The sequence below is a fragment of the Nesoenas mayeri genome, assembly GCF_963082525.1.
Source record: "Nesoenas mayeri genome assembly, chromosome: 1".
Classification (NCBI taxonomy): domain Eukaryota; kingdom Metazoa; phylum Chordata; class Aves; order Columbiformes; family Columbidae; genus Nesoenas; species Nesoenas mayeri.
In genome coordinates this window covers 83,809,155-83,825,917 of record NC_137541.1, presented here as the reverse complement: position 1 = coordinate 83,825,917, position 16,763 = coordinate 83,809,155, and the positions used below count along the sequence as shown (strand labels likewise).

At 45.1% G+C, this 16,763-nt stretch overlaps 1 protein-coding gene across 1 annotated transcript; it reads right to left on the bottom strand.

Moving 5' to 3' along the window:
• Positions 1 to 305: 305 nt before the first annotated feature.
• On the bottom strand, positions 306 to 15,791 carry NRIP2 (nuclear receptor interacting protein 2; the record flags this gene model as incomplete). The annotated part of the gene is made up of 6 exons (XM_080350859.1): positions 306 to 398; positions 1,239 to 1,291; positions 4,038 to 4,165; positions 4,615 to 4,697; positions 10,466 to 10,642; positions 15,561 to 15,791. The coding sequence occupies 6 exons, from the start codon at positions 15,789 to 15,791 to the stop codon at positions 306 to 308; spliced, it is 765 nt and encodes a 254-aa protein (XP_080206985.1).
• Positions 15,792 to 16,763: the final 972 nt, after the last annotated feature.

Here is a 16,763-nt window from a genome sequence, read left to right as displayed (position 1 = left end):
TGTAAGAATAAGAGTAGGGCTAATTTAATACAGAAGCAGAAGTTGGAGTGACTTGGGACAGATAGGAAAAACAAGAATAAAATGGCCATGTGGCACATGAGGACAAGCAAGAGGGTCCACTGAAAGGAGGGATACCTCTCAAGGTGAGGCACTCCCACCAATAACAGCTTCCAGCACCCTTTTGTTGCTTCCAAGTGAATGCCTCAGCCCAGAACTCAGGAAGGTTAGGGGCATGTGAGCCTCACCCTCATCTCTCTCTTATAGCTGCAAGTCTCCTCAGCCCCAGACATGGGGAATGCAGTCAGTCACTGACCAGGCTCTTCAGAGGCATGTAGAAAAGGCAGCTCTTGACTCAGTGCTTTAAATCTCAGGACTCCTTCTTCCAAGTCGATGCAACACTAAAGAAGGGGAGAGCCAGTTACTTGCAGGACATTTCAGACAGCAATATCATGGTGTCTCTGATCGAGGAAAACCTGCATAACTATCAAATAATACCCTTTTGGATTTGTAGAGGCATTACTGTTCCCCTCCTTGTCCCCCATGCTGCCTCCTTGCTTCTATTCCATTCAATGTATTCCTCTCCAAACCCTTCACAGGGCCATTCGCTTCCCTTCTTCCTAAGACTCCCTCTGAGCTAATGTCTTCACACCATTCAGCCATTCAGCACAATGCTTTTCCTGCTTTATGAGTCTGACATGTGGCTACAAGTACTTGAGAGGCAGGAGCAAGCTTGCCGCAGCCATATTCTGAGTCACCTAGGAGTCAGGCTCCGCAGAACACTAACTCTGAACTGAGCTGGTGAAAGGAGAGGACTCTTTCCACCCATGTTCAGCTAGGGCTGGACACTAAATGTGATCATACAGCTTCATTTGGCTCAAAGCAATGGCAGAGCTTGTTCACATCTGCCTTCAAAAGATGACACAGATATAACTTCTGACACAGTGTGCCTTGCCTTTTCTAGTTTCCTCTTCCTGTTTGCAACTTGTATGGTCAGGAATACAAAGAATGGGAGATGTGATAGTATCCTATTGGGTGATTCCTTTCTTAAAACCTTTAAGAAGGACTGAAAAGGAATCAATGACTCAGAGCATACTGCAGCCAGCCAGGCAGCTGTGCAACAAGCATTTCAAGTGGCACCCTGGAATATGTGGATGCAAGTATTTCTGATGCTTACAGCAACCAAATCTTGGAGAAATTGTTCAGAAGAGCCCTGCAATAAGCAAGAAGCTGTTCCTTACCTTGAGAGACAACAGAGTCTGGAGACCAATGCAAAACTCCAGCATTTCATCATCTGGGAAGAGAGAAGAGACTCATCAGGCTTAAGAGGATGTGGAATAAAAGAGCATCTGTTTCATAAAGTTATATGATTATGGTCTATTCAGTATAAATTAAATAACAAGTGACAAGGAAAGTGGTGGATTAAATGCACAAACATTAACAAACAGATGGTAACAGTGACAATAACAAAGACCAGTACTCTTCTGCCACTGACTGATGAGTCATTGAAGGACCTACTTAGGCACAGCCCTGAAGAGGGTCAGAAAGAACTTTGTAGCTGATGAGAGAAAGGCACTGTGATTATAATGAGATATTTGAGAGTGTTTGTAGGATTTTCTGAAACTTACCATGAGATATGAGAACGAGCTTGTGAGATCACATAAAATTTACTATGGGCTGTGTAGGGGAAAGGCCAAAGGTAGGAGAAGGCAAGCGGCAGGGTGGATTAGGGAACAACAAGGATGGAAAAATGGAGAGGAGGGGGGAAAAGAGGCCAGTCACATGCAATCAGGCTATTGTTCTGTTCACTTTTGTGATCGAACCCTGTGCCTGATGACCACAATCTATCAGATACTAATAAATAATTTTATTAAGGTGTTGGTTTTTTGGTTTTTTTTACTATGTAACCTTTCTATCCTACATGTGACTGCTGCAAGTCTTAAGTGTCCACAAGTGTAGAAGATGCCACAGGTTAAGTGGCAAATAGCTCTAGATGTCAGCAACCAGAGGGACTGGCATGCAAAAGAGGTGCCAGTAACTGAAGTGACCACAGGCCATAGGGCTTATAGGTCTGTGTCAGCAACTGGAGGAGAGGACATAGCTCACAAGTGCCAGCAAGCAGAGAGGCCAGTGTGCAAGAGGAGTCTGGGCACCAGTAACTGGGGAAGGGACCATGGGCTGTAGGGCTTGTACACCCATCTGCCAGCAACTGGAAGGACTGCAACATGTGCTGCAAGGTCTAAATTCCAGTAAATGGACTATGGGTCACAGAGCTTGTAGTAGACATCTAGGTGCCAGCAATTGAAGCGGTCAGCATGCAAGAGACCTCTGGATACTAGCTCTGACCAGGGTCACAGGGGACTTAGGTTAATAAGCCAGCAACTGAAGAGGACAGGGCATATGTTTGAGTGGTCTAAATGCCACTAATTATAAAAACTTGGGTGTATTTTTATTTCCTCAGTGAATTTAATCCTATATGCTTGTGGGTTTTTATACGTAATTAGCTAGTAAACTTCAGTCTGGCCTAGCCAGGGAGTAGGAGGAAACCTGCATCTGGAAAGATTGAATGTCTGGGCCAGTGGCTAGGTAAGAGGTCCAGGGTCCAGACATGGATATAAGACAGACCTAGAAGCTGTGCTGTTATTTGAAGACTCTGTTAATATGAGTGTGCTTGTGAATCTAGAGACTAAGTATGAGCTTCTGTTCCGGTCAACCAGAGAAGAGGACCAGGACTGGGCTATATGTTTATGTGAGTGTTGATAAAGACACTGTCTATGTGTGGTAATCTGTGTGGCTGGCCTTGTTTGTGTCCGCTCTGTGTGTGCCTCTCTGGAATATATGTTCAGCCTTGCCACTTGGAACATGCATTGGACTGAGCAAGAGCGACCTGCTGGGTCTTAGAGTCATCCATCTGGACTCCAGTAGCAGGGAAGGAGGAATTCCCAGGGCCTGAAGCCTGCAGGATTCAGCAGCCACCAGTAACATCATCAACACTTCCAATGTCTCCTGGATGCCTGCTTGCCCTGTAATCAGTGCCCGTATTTTATAATTTGTTTATGACCACATAAGCAAGAGCGCTGTAAGGCAATTCTGCTCCTTCCAGACAGCCATTTCCACATTCCAGCAAAACAGATAGATGCTAGTGGGGTAAATTCACCTCTGCTAGTACTAATACAGACTCTCCATGATGGGCAAGAACAAGTGGAGGGGAAACCAGGGAAGAAGAATGAGCTAGAGTGTTGAAGAGGAGGAAGTTCTTTCTGGATTACTAAGAAAGTGGGAAGAATAAACATGAAAAGAGGGACCAAGGGAGGCCTTGGAAGATGAAGAGACAGATAAAGGCAAGAGGGTAAAGCTATTAGCTTTAGGGAGAAAGAACAGGGGAAAAAAGAATGACTAAATTGTTTTCAGCATATGCACAGCTTGATGTAAATGCATAACATGCAGCTTTTCTGCTGTTTTCTGGATCTGCTCCAGTGCATTTTGACTTGACCTTTTCTCTTATGGCTCCTTCTTTCAAAGGGTCCTGTCTCAAGACACCAAGGGAGACTCAGTACTCTGGGGCTACCAGGTTCTTCCAGGATTCTCCCTGCAGCAGAGGTAGATGAATACAGAGGGAAACACTCCAGAGAATAAGCTGTATCCTCCGTTGGTTTCCCTGATGACTTTCATCCAGCCCAAGACATAAGTGCCCATTCAATAGGAGAACATGGGGCACCAGAGGACTAATCAAGCAGTCTGGATAATTTTAAGAAAGGTCTATTATAGAAGGAAAAGAGAATTTTCCACATCCTTTGTTAAGACAAAAAAGCACCTAATTTCTCCCCACTTTCAACATCTGTCTTCTCTGTACTCTTCCTATAGCCTGTGCTTTTGGTTGAGGGTGTTCACAGAGCATAATGACCTTGGTCAGCAGTGTAGGTGACCACGTCACCAACCTCCCACCACATCATGCTTTTCACAAAGATCCTTTTAAATGCCCTTGGCAGGGCAAGAGGGACACAGAAAAATTGGGGAAGAGGAGGGACTGGCACTCTCACCTACAACCAGTGCTGAACACAGCACTGTCTCCTGGCCAAACTGTAACTCCATATGTTCTACGTGGCCAACAACGCTGGGGATGGGAAGAGAGAGGTCTCCACTGTCCATGGCAGACACTTCTTCCAGCCTGTGGGACACAAGAGGTGTTATTGTCTCAAGAGAAGGGAAAACAGGACTTGTAACTGATGGCAGTACTTCTTGGTCTCATTGGGAACACACCCACAAAAGGAGGAATCTATTTCATACAACATGTCTGGAGGCAGATTCCACAAGCAAAACCATAAGGCACTGTTAATTTGGGTTCCTCACTGCTAAGGCTAAACATCAGGTGGGCAGGTTTGCCCTGCAGTACACATAGACAGAATGACATAGCTCTGCCTCCTAGTCTGCACACAACTCTGTCAGTGCTTATGATAGTTTGCCCTGTAGCCCACCCTCTTCATCATCTTCTAAACAGCCATGTGCACAGGCAAAGCTGCTAGTAATTATCACTGGGGCTGGGAATGAGAGTGCCTAGGTTTTTGCTATAAGATTTCTTTTTAGCCACCCCTCCTTTTCTGCTCTGCAAAGACTTACCCCAGCTGGTTTAAACAGCTCTTGGAGATGAGATTGGGTAGACACCCAGTGTTAACAGTCGCTTTCAACGCCTGACCTTGGCACTAGAAAAAACAACAACAGATAATTACTGTGGGCTCAAAATTGGCATACCCACTCCTCCAACAGTGTGACAATCCGCTAGACTTTTCTTAGACACACAGCCAAAGATGTGGTGCTTTAGGCAGTAGTCACTAGGCAGGAGAGTCATCCAATACAATGGTGGTCTTCCCAGTGCTCTGCAGACCTCTGCCAAAGGCTGCTATTTGGATTTGTCTTCTTTAATTTGTATTTGATTACCTAGACATTTATCTGTTATTAGCAACTTTAACTTAGAAGTATTCCAGTCAAGAGATGCATGATTAATGAATTTGTTCAGAAAAGCCACATGGACTTTATTAGCAGAGCAATAGTTGATGTGACAAAAGCTTCTGAAGGCATATAAGCATGTGCAGCCTTTGTAGGTTTCCTCTCTTCATTTCTTCTGGTGTCACAGGCAACAATGTTCCAGGGCTAGATGTCTCTTCTCAGTTAAGCAGCTTCCAGAGGGAGGAGTTTGTGGGAGAAGCAGGAGCACCAGGACATGCATCCATGAGAAGAGCCTGAATTTAAGGCAGTTCCCAAGATAACTGACACATCCAAGTGTCCTGAATCCAAAAAAAACCAACCTAATCAAGAGGTGTCTATTTTGTGTGGAGCTTACATTAGGTTCCTAGACAACTCCTTAAGGAACTATGATGACATGAACACTACAACTGCAATATTCACAGGTGGTGTCATCTAGCAAAGGGAGAGACTAGATGCCCTGCACCCAAGTCACCTCTACACGATCTTACTGAATAATCCCCAGTGCTTTGACCATTTTGTTTATTCATCCCTTTGCACTTGAAAGGAAACAGGGTGAGGTCCTTAATGGCAGGCCAGAGGTGCTGAGGTAACAGCAGGTCTCATATGTGGTAGAGGTCTGAAAAAATGGGTCATCAAGGACATCAATGAGTTATATTCAGAAAAAAAAAAAAAAAAAAGAGGACCAGGACTTAGCAAAGGAACTGAAAACAATGGAGTAACTGTAATCTAGAAAATATGACTTGCACCCACCTATAGTGCCTAACCATATCCTTTCTTGATGGCCTAGTTCTACAAGGTCTTTCACCAATACCCAAAAACCTCCAATCACAGAGTTTCCTGCTTGGGAGGCTCATTTTCCTCCTGCTATCATTTATATTTTTCCTGTGATTCCTTCTCTTCTATCCACTATGGCACTCAGTGCCATGAGCTACTCAGAAGAAGCAACAGACTTCTCATAGCTTCTCTACCCTTATGCTCATTCCTGATGAGCTTAAATGCTTTGAACACCTTAAGCATGACCATCAGGGACTCAGTGCAGCACCAGTAGGGTCAAGGAAAATATCTCACTTTCCTAATTTCTTAAAGAAAACTGTTTATGATTATTACGTGGGTTTATCATCACAGAGAGCTACATCCTGTATTTCCAATATTTTGTTTTTGAAAACAGGCTGCTTGTGAGTTATTATAAAGAGAAAGGAGAAAACACCTCCTGTGAGAAATACTGGGATGCTGCAAACAAACCAGTTGTAGCTTGCGTGCTAATTGCACTCAAGACAACCTCAGAGAGCACATCCTGGAAACTTCAAATATGATTTGTCTTGGAGCTCCTCCTGTGGTCTAAACTGCATCTGCAGTACATCAGTATAGAAAATGTCATCATTCTGAACATTTAGATACACCATGTTCCTAGAATGGCTACTTCTCAAGAACTGCAAGACCACTGGAGATCTCCACCTATATTGTTTTACAGAGTTCACCAAGAATCATGTAAGACACATATATGTGTGTATCATTTATATTTAAGTAACATCAGTGGTTTTAGAAGGATAAGCATTCACCTTGTGTGGCCTCATCCAGGAAAAAAAGAGCAGTGCTCAAGCAGCATCTACACGGAAAATATGCGCAGATACCTATTTTCAATAGCTCCTGATTTGGTTATTCTACTTTTTCTTCTTTAAAGTCTTATTCATGAAGAATTATATCTAGTTAGTTAACAGTCCCATGTGACTGCAAACACTTCTGACTACTTACAACACCAAGTGAGGCATATATTGCTGAATACTTCAGGAAAGTCAAAGCCAAGACAGATATCACAAACTTTTGGCTGCCAGCACTGTGACTTCCCCATTATATCATGTGCTTCTTACAATCTCAGTCATGCTGACTTCTACATTCAATCCAAGGCTGCTCTTTGGCACATATATGGAAATTGCCACAGAACTACAGGGTTGGGAGAACACAAAACTTAACTGACCTGATATCAGATGGAAGATTCATGAAAGACTATAGACAAACCAGCCCCTAAAAGCTCTCTCTGCCATTCTTTGCACATTCATACATGAATATTTCCCCCATTTCTTTGACAAATGAACAGTCCCATTTCACTGCAGAGCAGGTTGAACTGTTGTCCCATGGTAATGCAGATCACACACATGGTAGAGCTCGTAGGAGACCCAGATAAGCTGCTGCCTGTTCCCAGAATGCACACCCATTCTCTTGCCCTTTGTTCATGCACACCTCCTTCCTCTTGGCACAAATCTACTTCAAGCAAGTGAGGGAGCATGCTAGAGCCTCACAGAATGGGAAAAGCTACAAAGCACTCTATTTAGAAACTCTTGACTTTGGTAATACTTCTTTAAGGTCCCTTCCAACCCAAATCATTCTACAATTCTATGACAAAACACCTGCCATTATGCTTTTAGAGCTCTGTAACATCTGTGCTGTCTGGTCCTCATTGATAAATCAACCTTGCCTAGAAGGACTGTGGCCAGACTGCAGCAAGATAAAGCACATAGTGCAGATACATGCTAAGCATCTACCTCCTCATCCTCTGTACTGTGCTTCATGGAAGAGGCTTTCTTGTGCCTCCTCACTACCTAAGCAGGTATATTAGTCATGAGTGTCAGGTCAGGTATGCTACCACATCTGCCCAGACTGCAACCTGACAACAGTGTTCAGCTGAATCAGCTCTTTCTCATTAACAGACGTGGATTCTATTGGGAAAGAATTAACCATCCCTGTGGCTCACAGAAGCCAGCTGTTCATTGTCTAGCTATAGAAAAGGCATTATATCAGCTCTTCAGAAACAGAAGACCTGGACTACATACAGCGATTGCTAACGAATCACTTTGTGAGCAGGCAGACCTGGGATGCGTGAGCCCTTAGCATTGTTTTGATCATAAACCTAAACTGTATCACTAGGCAGATTCTTGAGTTTTGTTTCAGAGCAGTCTGGAAAAGTTTTAGGTTAGAAACAGTGATTATTCTGTAGAAAATATTTCATTTCATTTAGTACTAAGCAGCCCTGCACAGTTATGAGCTCCAGCAGCCTCACAAAAGCTATCCACTAATCATTTGTCCAGAGAACTCACCAGGAGAGTCCTTGGTCCAGCATACCACAAATACAGTGCAGATTAGGTGAGGAGTACACAGGCACCTGATGAGCACTTGCAAGCCTTCTTGGACCAAGAGGACTTTTCATCATGTTGCCCACTCTCATCTCTGCCCCAGAATTTTCAGTCTGTTACTACCAGTCACCATTAGTAAATGTCAATTACAGGGAGTTCCAAGAAAGAGAAAGAGGGGAGGGTAATCAGTAAGGGTCACCTTTTATAAAGAGCTTTATTTTCTGATGCAGTGTCATTTCAAGAGTCAAGAAGCTGCTTTAACCAACCAAGGTTGATTAATCCCAGGTTGCTTTGACAAAGAGGAAAAGCGGCTTTGGACAGCAGTGGAATCTTTCAGCATTTGTTTCCAAGTTAGTAAGATACAAGCCCCCCCTCCAAATAACAGCTTGATTTTATGATGCAGATGCCAGCCACGACAAGCTTCCAAAACCAGCCACAAAACCAGGCAATTCTGCTGAAGTACCATGTGAGCAAACCGCTGTTTACTTCAGCAGGGTGAGTACCTCTGCAGCACAACTATTACAGACTGTGTCTGTCTGTGATCTCTGAAACTTACAAAGGCCTTAGACACAGGGCAACTATAACCTGTCAGAGTGAAAAAAACTGATCGCCTGAGTTGCCCTGTATCACTGAAGTCTACATAGATTTAGCTTTATTTCCTAGTTACGTTCAGTTACTAGTGAGATGATGCATTTATTATCACTTTGAAATTTTCAGCATACTTGCCTGAGTATAAACGGAAGCTTTATGCTGGTGGATGATCTTTTCTTGAGAGCTGCTGTCAAAAAGAAGAGACTTCACTGGGGTCCTGTTCCATTTCTAATAAAAACTACATCACAGTCAAGCAGTTCTCCAAAAGGTACCAGCTCACCTCTCTGGTTAAAATGAACTGGCAGCCTGCATGCTATTTCCTATCATAGATCTGTTACTTACAGATGAGGCTTTTTGAATTTCACAAATGTGAACATGAAAAGCAGCAAGACTAAAAAGAAGGGAGAGAGAGCTTCCCTTCCTTCAGTGTAAAAAAATTAAGTGTGACAAACAGTGTCTGGCTCTTAAGGGCAGAAAAACAAAATGCCTGTGCAGAAGGTACTGAGTTCAGGGAGAGTTAAGTGAAGTGTTAGACCTATTTCCTTGACTGTGATGTTCATTAACCTTCCTCCATGACAGAAAATATAATGTGTGTGACAGCTGGGGTACAGTCCATTGGAAACACAAAAGGGGAAGAAGTAGTGGACTCTGATGCTAAGCTAGCTACTGCCCCTGGGATATGATAATTGTGTCCTTGTTGGATGTACATACCTGCCAAAAAAACACCCTTGGTCACTGAGTTTCCTCTTACACAACAACACAAGAGTGCTCAAAAAAAAAAAAAAAAGAGTCCAGATATTTGGAGAAATTACACTGAGAGCCATTCATCCTACTAGTCTGTTTTCACAAGTATAGTTAAGTTAATCTAGGTACATCACAGTCTAAAACCCAGGGTAAGCAATACCTAACTGCATCAGTAAAGCTTGGAAAACAAGCCAGATGGTGGCTTTGTTTAGTACTGAGGCACTTGATCTGAACATTTCAGAAACTTGCTACCAGGCTGTGTTCATAAGATAATTAATTACACTAACTGAATTTTTAAAGGTATATGTATTTTTCCTAGAAGTGTAGACTTTACATTAACATGTCATATGTACTTTCGGACAAGTAACTGAAATAAAAACAGCTTTAAAATTGATATTGTATACCACATTTATAGCTTGATGAGCCTCATATCTGCATATTACATGCTCTAACCATGAAGCTGTCTTTCATGGGCCACAATTTTGGATGTGCTTTCTTACCTACAGTGGCTAGGGAGAAATGTGTCCTGATGTATAGGAGGATATAAGAAGAAAAAGGAGCTAAAAATACTGCTTCCATCAAGAACCACTAATTCAGAGCACAGTTAGCCACTTTCTTAGGAGGTCCTTTGACGCCTGAGAGAATCAGACCAGACTGGTTCCACTAAGTGTAAATCAACTATGGGCACCCGTCTTAAAGTGATACAGAGACATTCCTTGCTTCTTTATGCATTTATGAAACACCTCGTGTCACAGGAAATCTGGCCTCCAAAGTAAGGAGATATGATTAAGGTAATTTATCTTCCAATATGGACAATTAGAATCCACATGGCAGAAAGGCTTTCCTCTGTTGGAAGAACTGAATCCAAACTCTAGGACAGGCCATGCAGGAAATCTGTTCTTTCTGTCTGCAGCTGTCTTTGCGATTAATAACTTTGCATGGGCCTTGGGAGTGGGGCAGCTGGAACTCACTGAGCATTTGCCATCACTATCAAATCAGCAGCACTGTGTTTTTTGCCTTACCTGGCACTGTATTAGCAGGGGTGAAGTCTCTTTTCTCCTATCCTCTCCCTTTTCCATCTCTTCATCCTGGTCTTTTGCCAGCGGAGACTGAACCCATGCAGACTGAACCCTGGTCTCGACCCGCAGCTTGTTCAGATTGCCTTCCAAGAGGCGCCGCTGGACCACACTATGTGGCTGCTGTCTCCATCACAAAGAAAGAGAAATTCCAGCTAAGTATGGAGCTAAGAACAAGAAAGCAGATGCTTGACCCAACTGATCATTCTGATGAAAGACAGGCTTATCCCAAAAAACTTTCTTTAAACCCCAAGACTTTTTCTGTAGCCACTAACGTGATATTGAAATGTTGAGATGCTGTAACAGACAGGTCTCTGGGATGCAATTGTTGAAAGAGAAGAACATGCCTGACACATGCTCTCCTCACACAGCTTCCTTCAGCTAAACATGCAATTGGCAGTCTCATATCTGTTCAGGTACTGCAATACACTGCCTGATGGGTGTGTGCTGACATCCATACAGGCACACTCACACCTTCTAATGTGAGAGGTGACAGGGAATGCAGCATTTGTGTGATGTACATTTGGATAAGAAGGCAAGACTCCAGAAATTTTAGGTGTAAAAGCAATTATTTGTAAAGAAACAGGAAGCTTCCCCTGCATAGGAAACTAAAGCTAGCTTCTAATGTTCTTTGGAATCTGTCTCTGCTTCCCTCCATCAGAAAAGATACTATTTTGACTCCCTTCCTAGCTGGAGGGTCATCTATGAAGCCCTATGCTGTTCACAGCTAGAAGAGAACACCATCAGCCAGATCAATGGCTGAAGGAACTTTACTCCTGCCTCGTGTATGTCATTCATATCTCATGTATTCTGTATTCCTATCTCCTTTCTTCTGGGCAGAAGGGGTGGAGCACCAAAAGGGACAAAAATTTATGGAAAGCTTCTTATCCTGACATTGCATACACACAGAGGAAAGTGTTCCTTTGGAAAGAAAGCTCCCTTTGTTATTGCCTTGATGCTTTAGTTTTTGCCCAATGTTTATCCAGTACCTCCAGTCCCTGCACAGCTACTGAGTCAACAATGGGCAGCAGCAATGAAGTAGGTCTGTTGGAGGTAGCTTTGTCCTTTCTCCATGTATTTGGCCTCATGGCCCTTCTCCAGGACAGCAGGTGCTCAGAGCTGCCAATAGCATTTTCAATAGCAACTGCCTATGTGAAGGTAGGCAATGAATCTATAGGGGCTAATGTGCTACAGCATAAACTGTTACTTTTATCTTTCTCAAAACAAAACTAAAAAATCAGCTTCCAGATAGTGCAGCATTTTGATACAGGATCTTATCAATGTGCAGGCCAAATATCTGAACCAGACCAGATGTACCAGTTAGCTGGGCTGTTATTAACTGTACAGGGGGTGTGCGCTTCACACTAGCTTTACGCCTGATCAAAGGGCTGAGGCCAGGGATGTGTGTAAATCACAACTTGAAGCACACTGACTTGTCAGTTTTGCCAAACAGTTGCAGCAGGAGAGCAGCTATTGTTTGTACCAATTGCATTTTGCCTCTATTTCCCTGTTGCACAGGGATGAGAGTCAAACATTTGCATGCTGCATGAGAGACACTGCAGTAGTTGAAAAAGTGAGGCAAAAATATCCCTCTGTTCCAGGCCTTTTCCCAGCCTACTCTGCAGGCCCACAGCTGAGCTGGCTGTTGTATTTCACTCCCTAAATACTCTGAGCACAGTGCCTGTTTGGCTGCCAGCTAACAGCTGGGCCATGGGAAAAGGGCAGGAAACTGACAGCAGGTCTCCAAATTCCCATCCTCTCTCCTGTCTCCTCTCAGAATCTGGCATGCAAAGGACCTTTCCCTCTCCCTGCAAGGTTTCCCATGGAAAGAGCATGCCCTTTTAAGCTTCCATCTCTGTCCCCTTCTTATCACTCAGGCTGTGAAGAGGCCAAGCACTGGTGGGGAGTACCTGAGCTTTGAACTGTGGAGGCATCTGATTCAAGAGCAGACTTCTGGGGCCCTCCCTGTCTTCTGCCTCACCAGTGAGACAGAGAAGTGGACACCATTCTCTCTGTTGGGCTGGTAAGAAACAATAAGATTAAGAGGATGGTGAGGGAGGACCTGAAGGGAGTTTTGACCAGCAGCTGGAAGGAAGGCCTTCTCAGGACTCTTAGAAGGGTCAGAGCAGGTTTCCAGTGCAACTGATCACATTCAAGCCCTCCAGTGTGAAATCTCAAGGCCTTGCTATGATTAGTGAAGTGGTATGAGCCGGGGATCTTGATTTTTGGGAGAGAAGACAGATCTTCAGATCTTCTTGGTACTTCCAGAATATTTTAGCTCATGCAGCTACTTTTTCTTTTTTTCAGTAAAAAAATTTAAAAGTGTCATATTTGTAGTTGTTATAGAGCTGGAAATATGAGGTCTCTAATGAAACGTATTATTAGAAATTGTTAGAAACGTGTTGGGCCCATCAAATCCTAGACACTGCTGGATGCACACCCACAATACACATAAAAGAGTGGAAAAAAGTAACAGCCTGACTTTGACTGTGTAAGAAAACTTAGTTTTTTTAATTACACAAGGCCTTGCTCTAATTCTAGGAAATGTGGGGCTGCCACAGCTGGAGTCTCTGACACTGTCAATGGAGACATGTTTTGGGGAATTAATTAAACTTTCGTCCCAGTATAAGTGCTATAGGACTCTGGGATGTCTTGCACTCTTTCAAACAATCAACTGTTCCAGCACCACCTCCTCCTGCTGCTTTGATTGCAGCCTTGCATTCCTGTCCTTCAGGAGGGGGGCAGATCAATTTAGGAAACAGATGGAGTATTACATGGGGATGGAAGAGTGCCTGAAAGCGTATTTTGGACTCTAATTTGCAGACCCCAAAGCATTACAGCAATTTCACAGTGGCCCATCAAGTTGCAGGGACTTCTGAATTGCTCATGGAAATCTAAGGCCTGGTTCTTCTCTTGCTCCAAGGTAAACCAGCAATTAGATACTCCAGCTACCACACTGACTCCAGGTATGGCACTATGTGTGCGAACTTTGCATAGGTGCCACACTTAATTTTGTGCCTTCTAAAACCAGTGCAAAATTTCCATGGCAGAAAATGTGTTATGCTTTATGCACTGCTCTGTGATTAAAATGTTTCAGTCATTCTGCTACAGATCAAACACGAACTATTGCAGTGGTTTTGGGCGACCAAATGCTGTCTGCATGCAAGGAAGTCCCATACTGAGAATGGCTAATTTGACCAGGAGAGCTACTCATGGCAAGCAATTTGGACGAGGCCTGTCTCATTAGAACAAGGGGCTTCAAAATGCCAGCTTCTGGAGGCAAAGGTTGCCACCTGTACTGAGCAGGACTCCCACAGAGGCCTCTGTTTAGTTATCATTTTGGGGCAGGGTGTGACACTAGTAAATTCCAAAGCAAAGCAGGTAGATAGATGTGTTTCTCTCTGCCTTTGTAGCTGGGCTCAGCAAAAATGCACTGAAAGACTCAGAAGTGGCTCCTCCCTTTTCCCTGCCAAAAGCTGTACAAGGAAGAGCCCAGGGGTACTTCTGGCTATGCTCTCCTGAGATGCCTGCCAGTCTGAACAATGCCTTCCAGGCACCAGTGTGCCCAGACCTTCTTCCCTGCAGGGAGAAGAGGCCACATTCCTAGCTAGCATGACACTTACATGACTCCCCTCTTATACTTCAGACAGAAACTGTATTCAGGGCCAGTGGGATGCTCAAGACCTGTCCCTGCTGAAAGCCATGTGTGCAGCTGCAAAGGGCTGGAAAAGCATGAGGTGATAGCTCAGAGTGACTCTGAGGAGCCACCCTTGACCCTGCTGAGCCAGGGACTCTCATCAGCAATTGAGGTGGCTGTGGGAAGGATGGTGGAACAGGAGGGTGCACAAGCACAGGAACATGGCACTAACCCCTCCTCTGTGCAGAGGCGCTGCACCTGAGTGCTTCAGCAAGGGGGATAGCTTCGGTTCAGGTTGAGTGCCTGGGCCTTTGCCTGTCCCACACATATCTGTCCCTGTGCGCAGCAGCTCTGGCTGCCAGCAGCTGTGGGGCCTGCCATGGGAGCCAGGAAATGATTGGAGGAGATACATGATGAATGGAGGAGATGCATGAGCATCTGTGGTGTTGCTGCAATGGTCTGAGGGTACAGAGGGAAGCACAGGATGCATGGAGGAGGAAGACCTTTTATAACACTCACTGGCACAGCTGAAATAAGTGGTTGTACCCCCATCACTGGACAGACACAAGCCTTCTTTTGGGAAAATGGTTTAGATCTCTGCATCCTTGAGCAGTTAAACTCCACAGTGAAGAGGAGTTAGACAGCATATCTGCCAGAGCAAGGGGAAGATGTGTGCAGTTAAGCCAGCAAGAGGTCCCGTGGGAAACTGCTCCCTGCCTTAGGGAAGTCCCTCCAGATGACATACTGCCCAGGCTCCTGGGAAAGATGCTCTCCCTGATGCCTCCTGCTCCACGCCTCCACCAGAAGATGCCCACAGACGTCACTCCTGTTCCTCCTCCCCAAAGGTGTTATCCAAGGGTGCTGGCCACTGCAGCTGCCTGCATGCCTGGCTAGTCGTCCTGCCCTGTGATTACTTCTCTGGAAATCCAAAGAGTGGGGGGAAAGACAATAATGCAAAAAGGTGACAGGGTCAAACATAAGCATCTTGGAGTTTCATGAACTGTGCTTCCCCCACTGCTAGTCCAGGAAGGAGTCTACTTTTAACCTGGATCATGCAGGAATACATGGGGGCTTTCAGAGATGTCCCACATGGAAACATACATGTCAGATGAACAAATTTATGTATCGGGGTGAGTGGAAAGTTGGATCCTGGGGCGTGCTTCTACTTCATGTCTGCCTAACTCTTTGAAGAGTTTGATCCCTATGGGGATGCATAGGAAGATGGATGCAAAAAAAATGGGCAATTCATTATTTACCCTTACCCTCACCTGTTCATAGATAATTCTGAAAGGAAGTCTCATTTCTGCTGAACCCATGACCCTTTCACAAAACCTGGCAGCAGTTCCCAACTGGGATGAAGGCTATAAGGAGCCCCCCTCCCAAATGGGGTCCCACTGGACTCACCAGATCCTTGGAGGTGCCAAGCCTTGTCAAGCCGTCCAGGGGCAGCAGGTCAGCAGAGTCCTTGTGCACAAACTGGATGGCCTGTTTAAGGCGCCTCTTCTGATGCAAAATAGCTTTGCTTCTCAGCTCCACCTCACACTCACGTTGTTCCAGGTCAGGAGTACCCTCACTCTGCTTTTTGTCCTGGTCTCCTTTTCCCAGTAGCAGTGAGAAGCTCTTCCTTGTGCTCATGGTGAAGATTCAGACAGAACAGGTCCTTCTTGGTATGCTGGGGTGTTCCCTGCACTTACCTCCTGGTGTTTGCCCTCCTGAGGCTGACTCAGTCTCTGAGCTCCTTTCCTTTTCCCTTCCTCACAGGTCTCCTTCTCTCCCTTTCTCTGCTTCTCTTCCTGCTCTCTTAGTTATAACTCGCCCATCTCTGAACTGTCTCTATGCTTTTTTCTCCTTCTGTCCTCTCCAAACCCTCGGTGTCCCTCTGCTCCTTACCTCTCCCTCTCTGTCCCTTCTCCTGCCCTCACTGCAGCTTTGCCTCCTCCAGTTGGTGGGTCCCTGTGGCAACAGAAAAAGCCCCACATCAGACACCAGTAAATCACGGCACAGCAGGCAAGCTACTGCGGCTGGAAAAATCCAGCAGCCCTGGGGCTGGGGGCTGGACTTACCTCCCTCAGGCTGTGCGCATGCACACAGGCTCAGGCATGTGTGTGTGTGTGTGTGTGTGTGTGTGTGTGTGTGTGTGTGTGTGTGTGTGTGTGTGTGTGTGTGTGTGTGTGTGTGTGTGTGTGTGTGTGTGCGCGCGCGCGCGCGCGTGTGTGTGTGCGCGTGCGTGTGTGTGTGTGTGTATGTGTATGTGTATGTGTATACCCTGCCTTCCCCCCCACCCCCAGCACAATATGCTGAAGAGACAGTAAATCGCTCAGTGGCAGGCCGTGCAGTTCAGTGGGGGAGCTTTGACGCATCTCAGTGATTCTGTAAATACTGGCAACAACATGGTTTGGTCTAGGAGACGATGAAGTGCCTTAGTAAATGGGAGAGAGGATCTGCCTCAAGGCTCCTGGCAGACATGCCCAGTCTCATTTCTGCAGAGAGTGGCACGCATTTGGAATTGGCTGCACTGAAGGATTTTACTCTGTAGCCTGATGCTGCAGGCCTGGTTTCAGCTTCTGGTCAGGGCAAATTTATTTGGTCTGTCTCTAACCTCGTTTT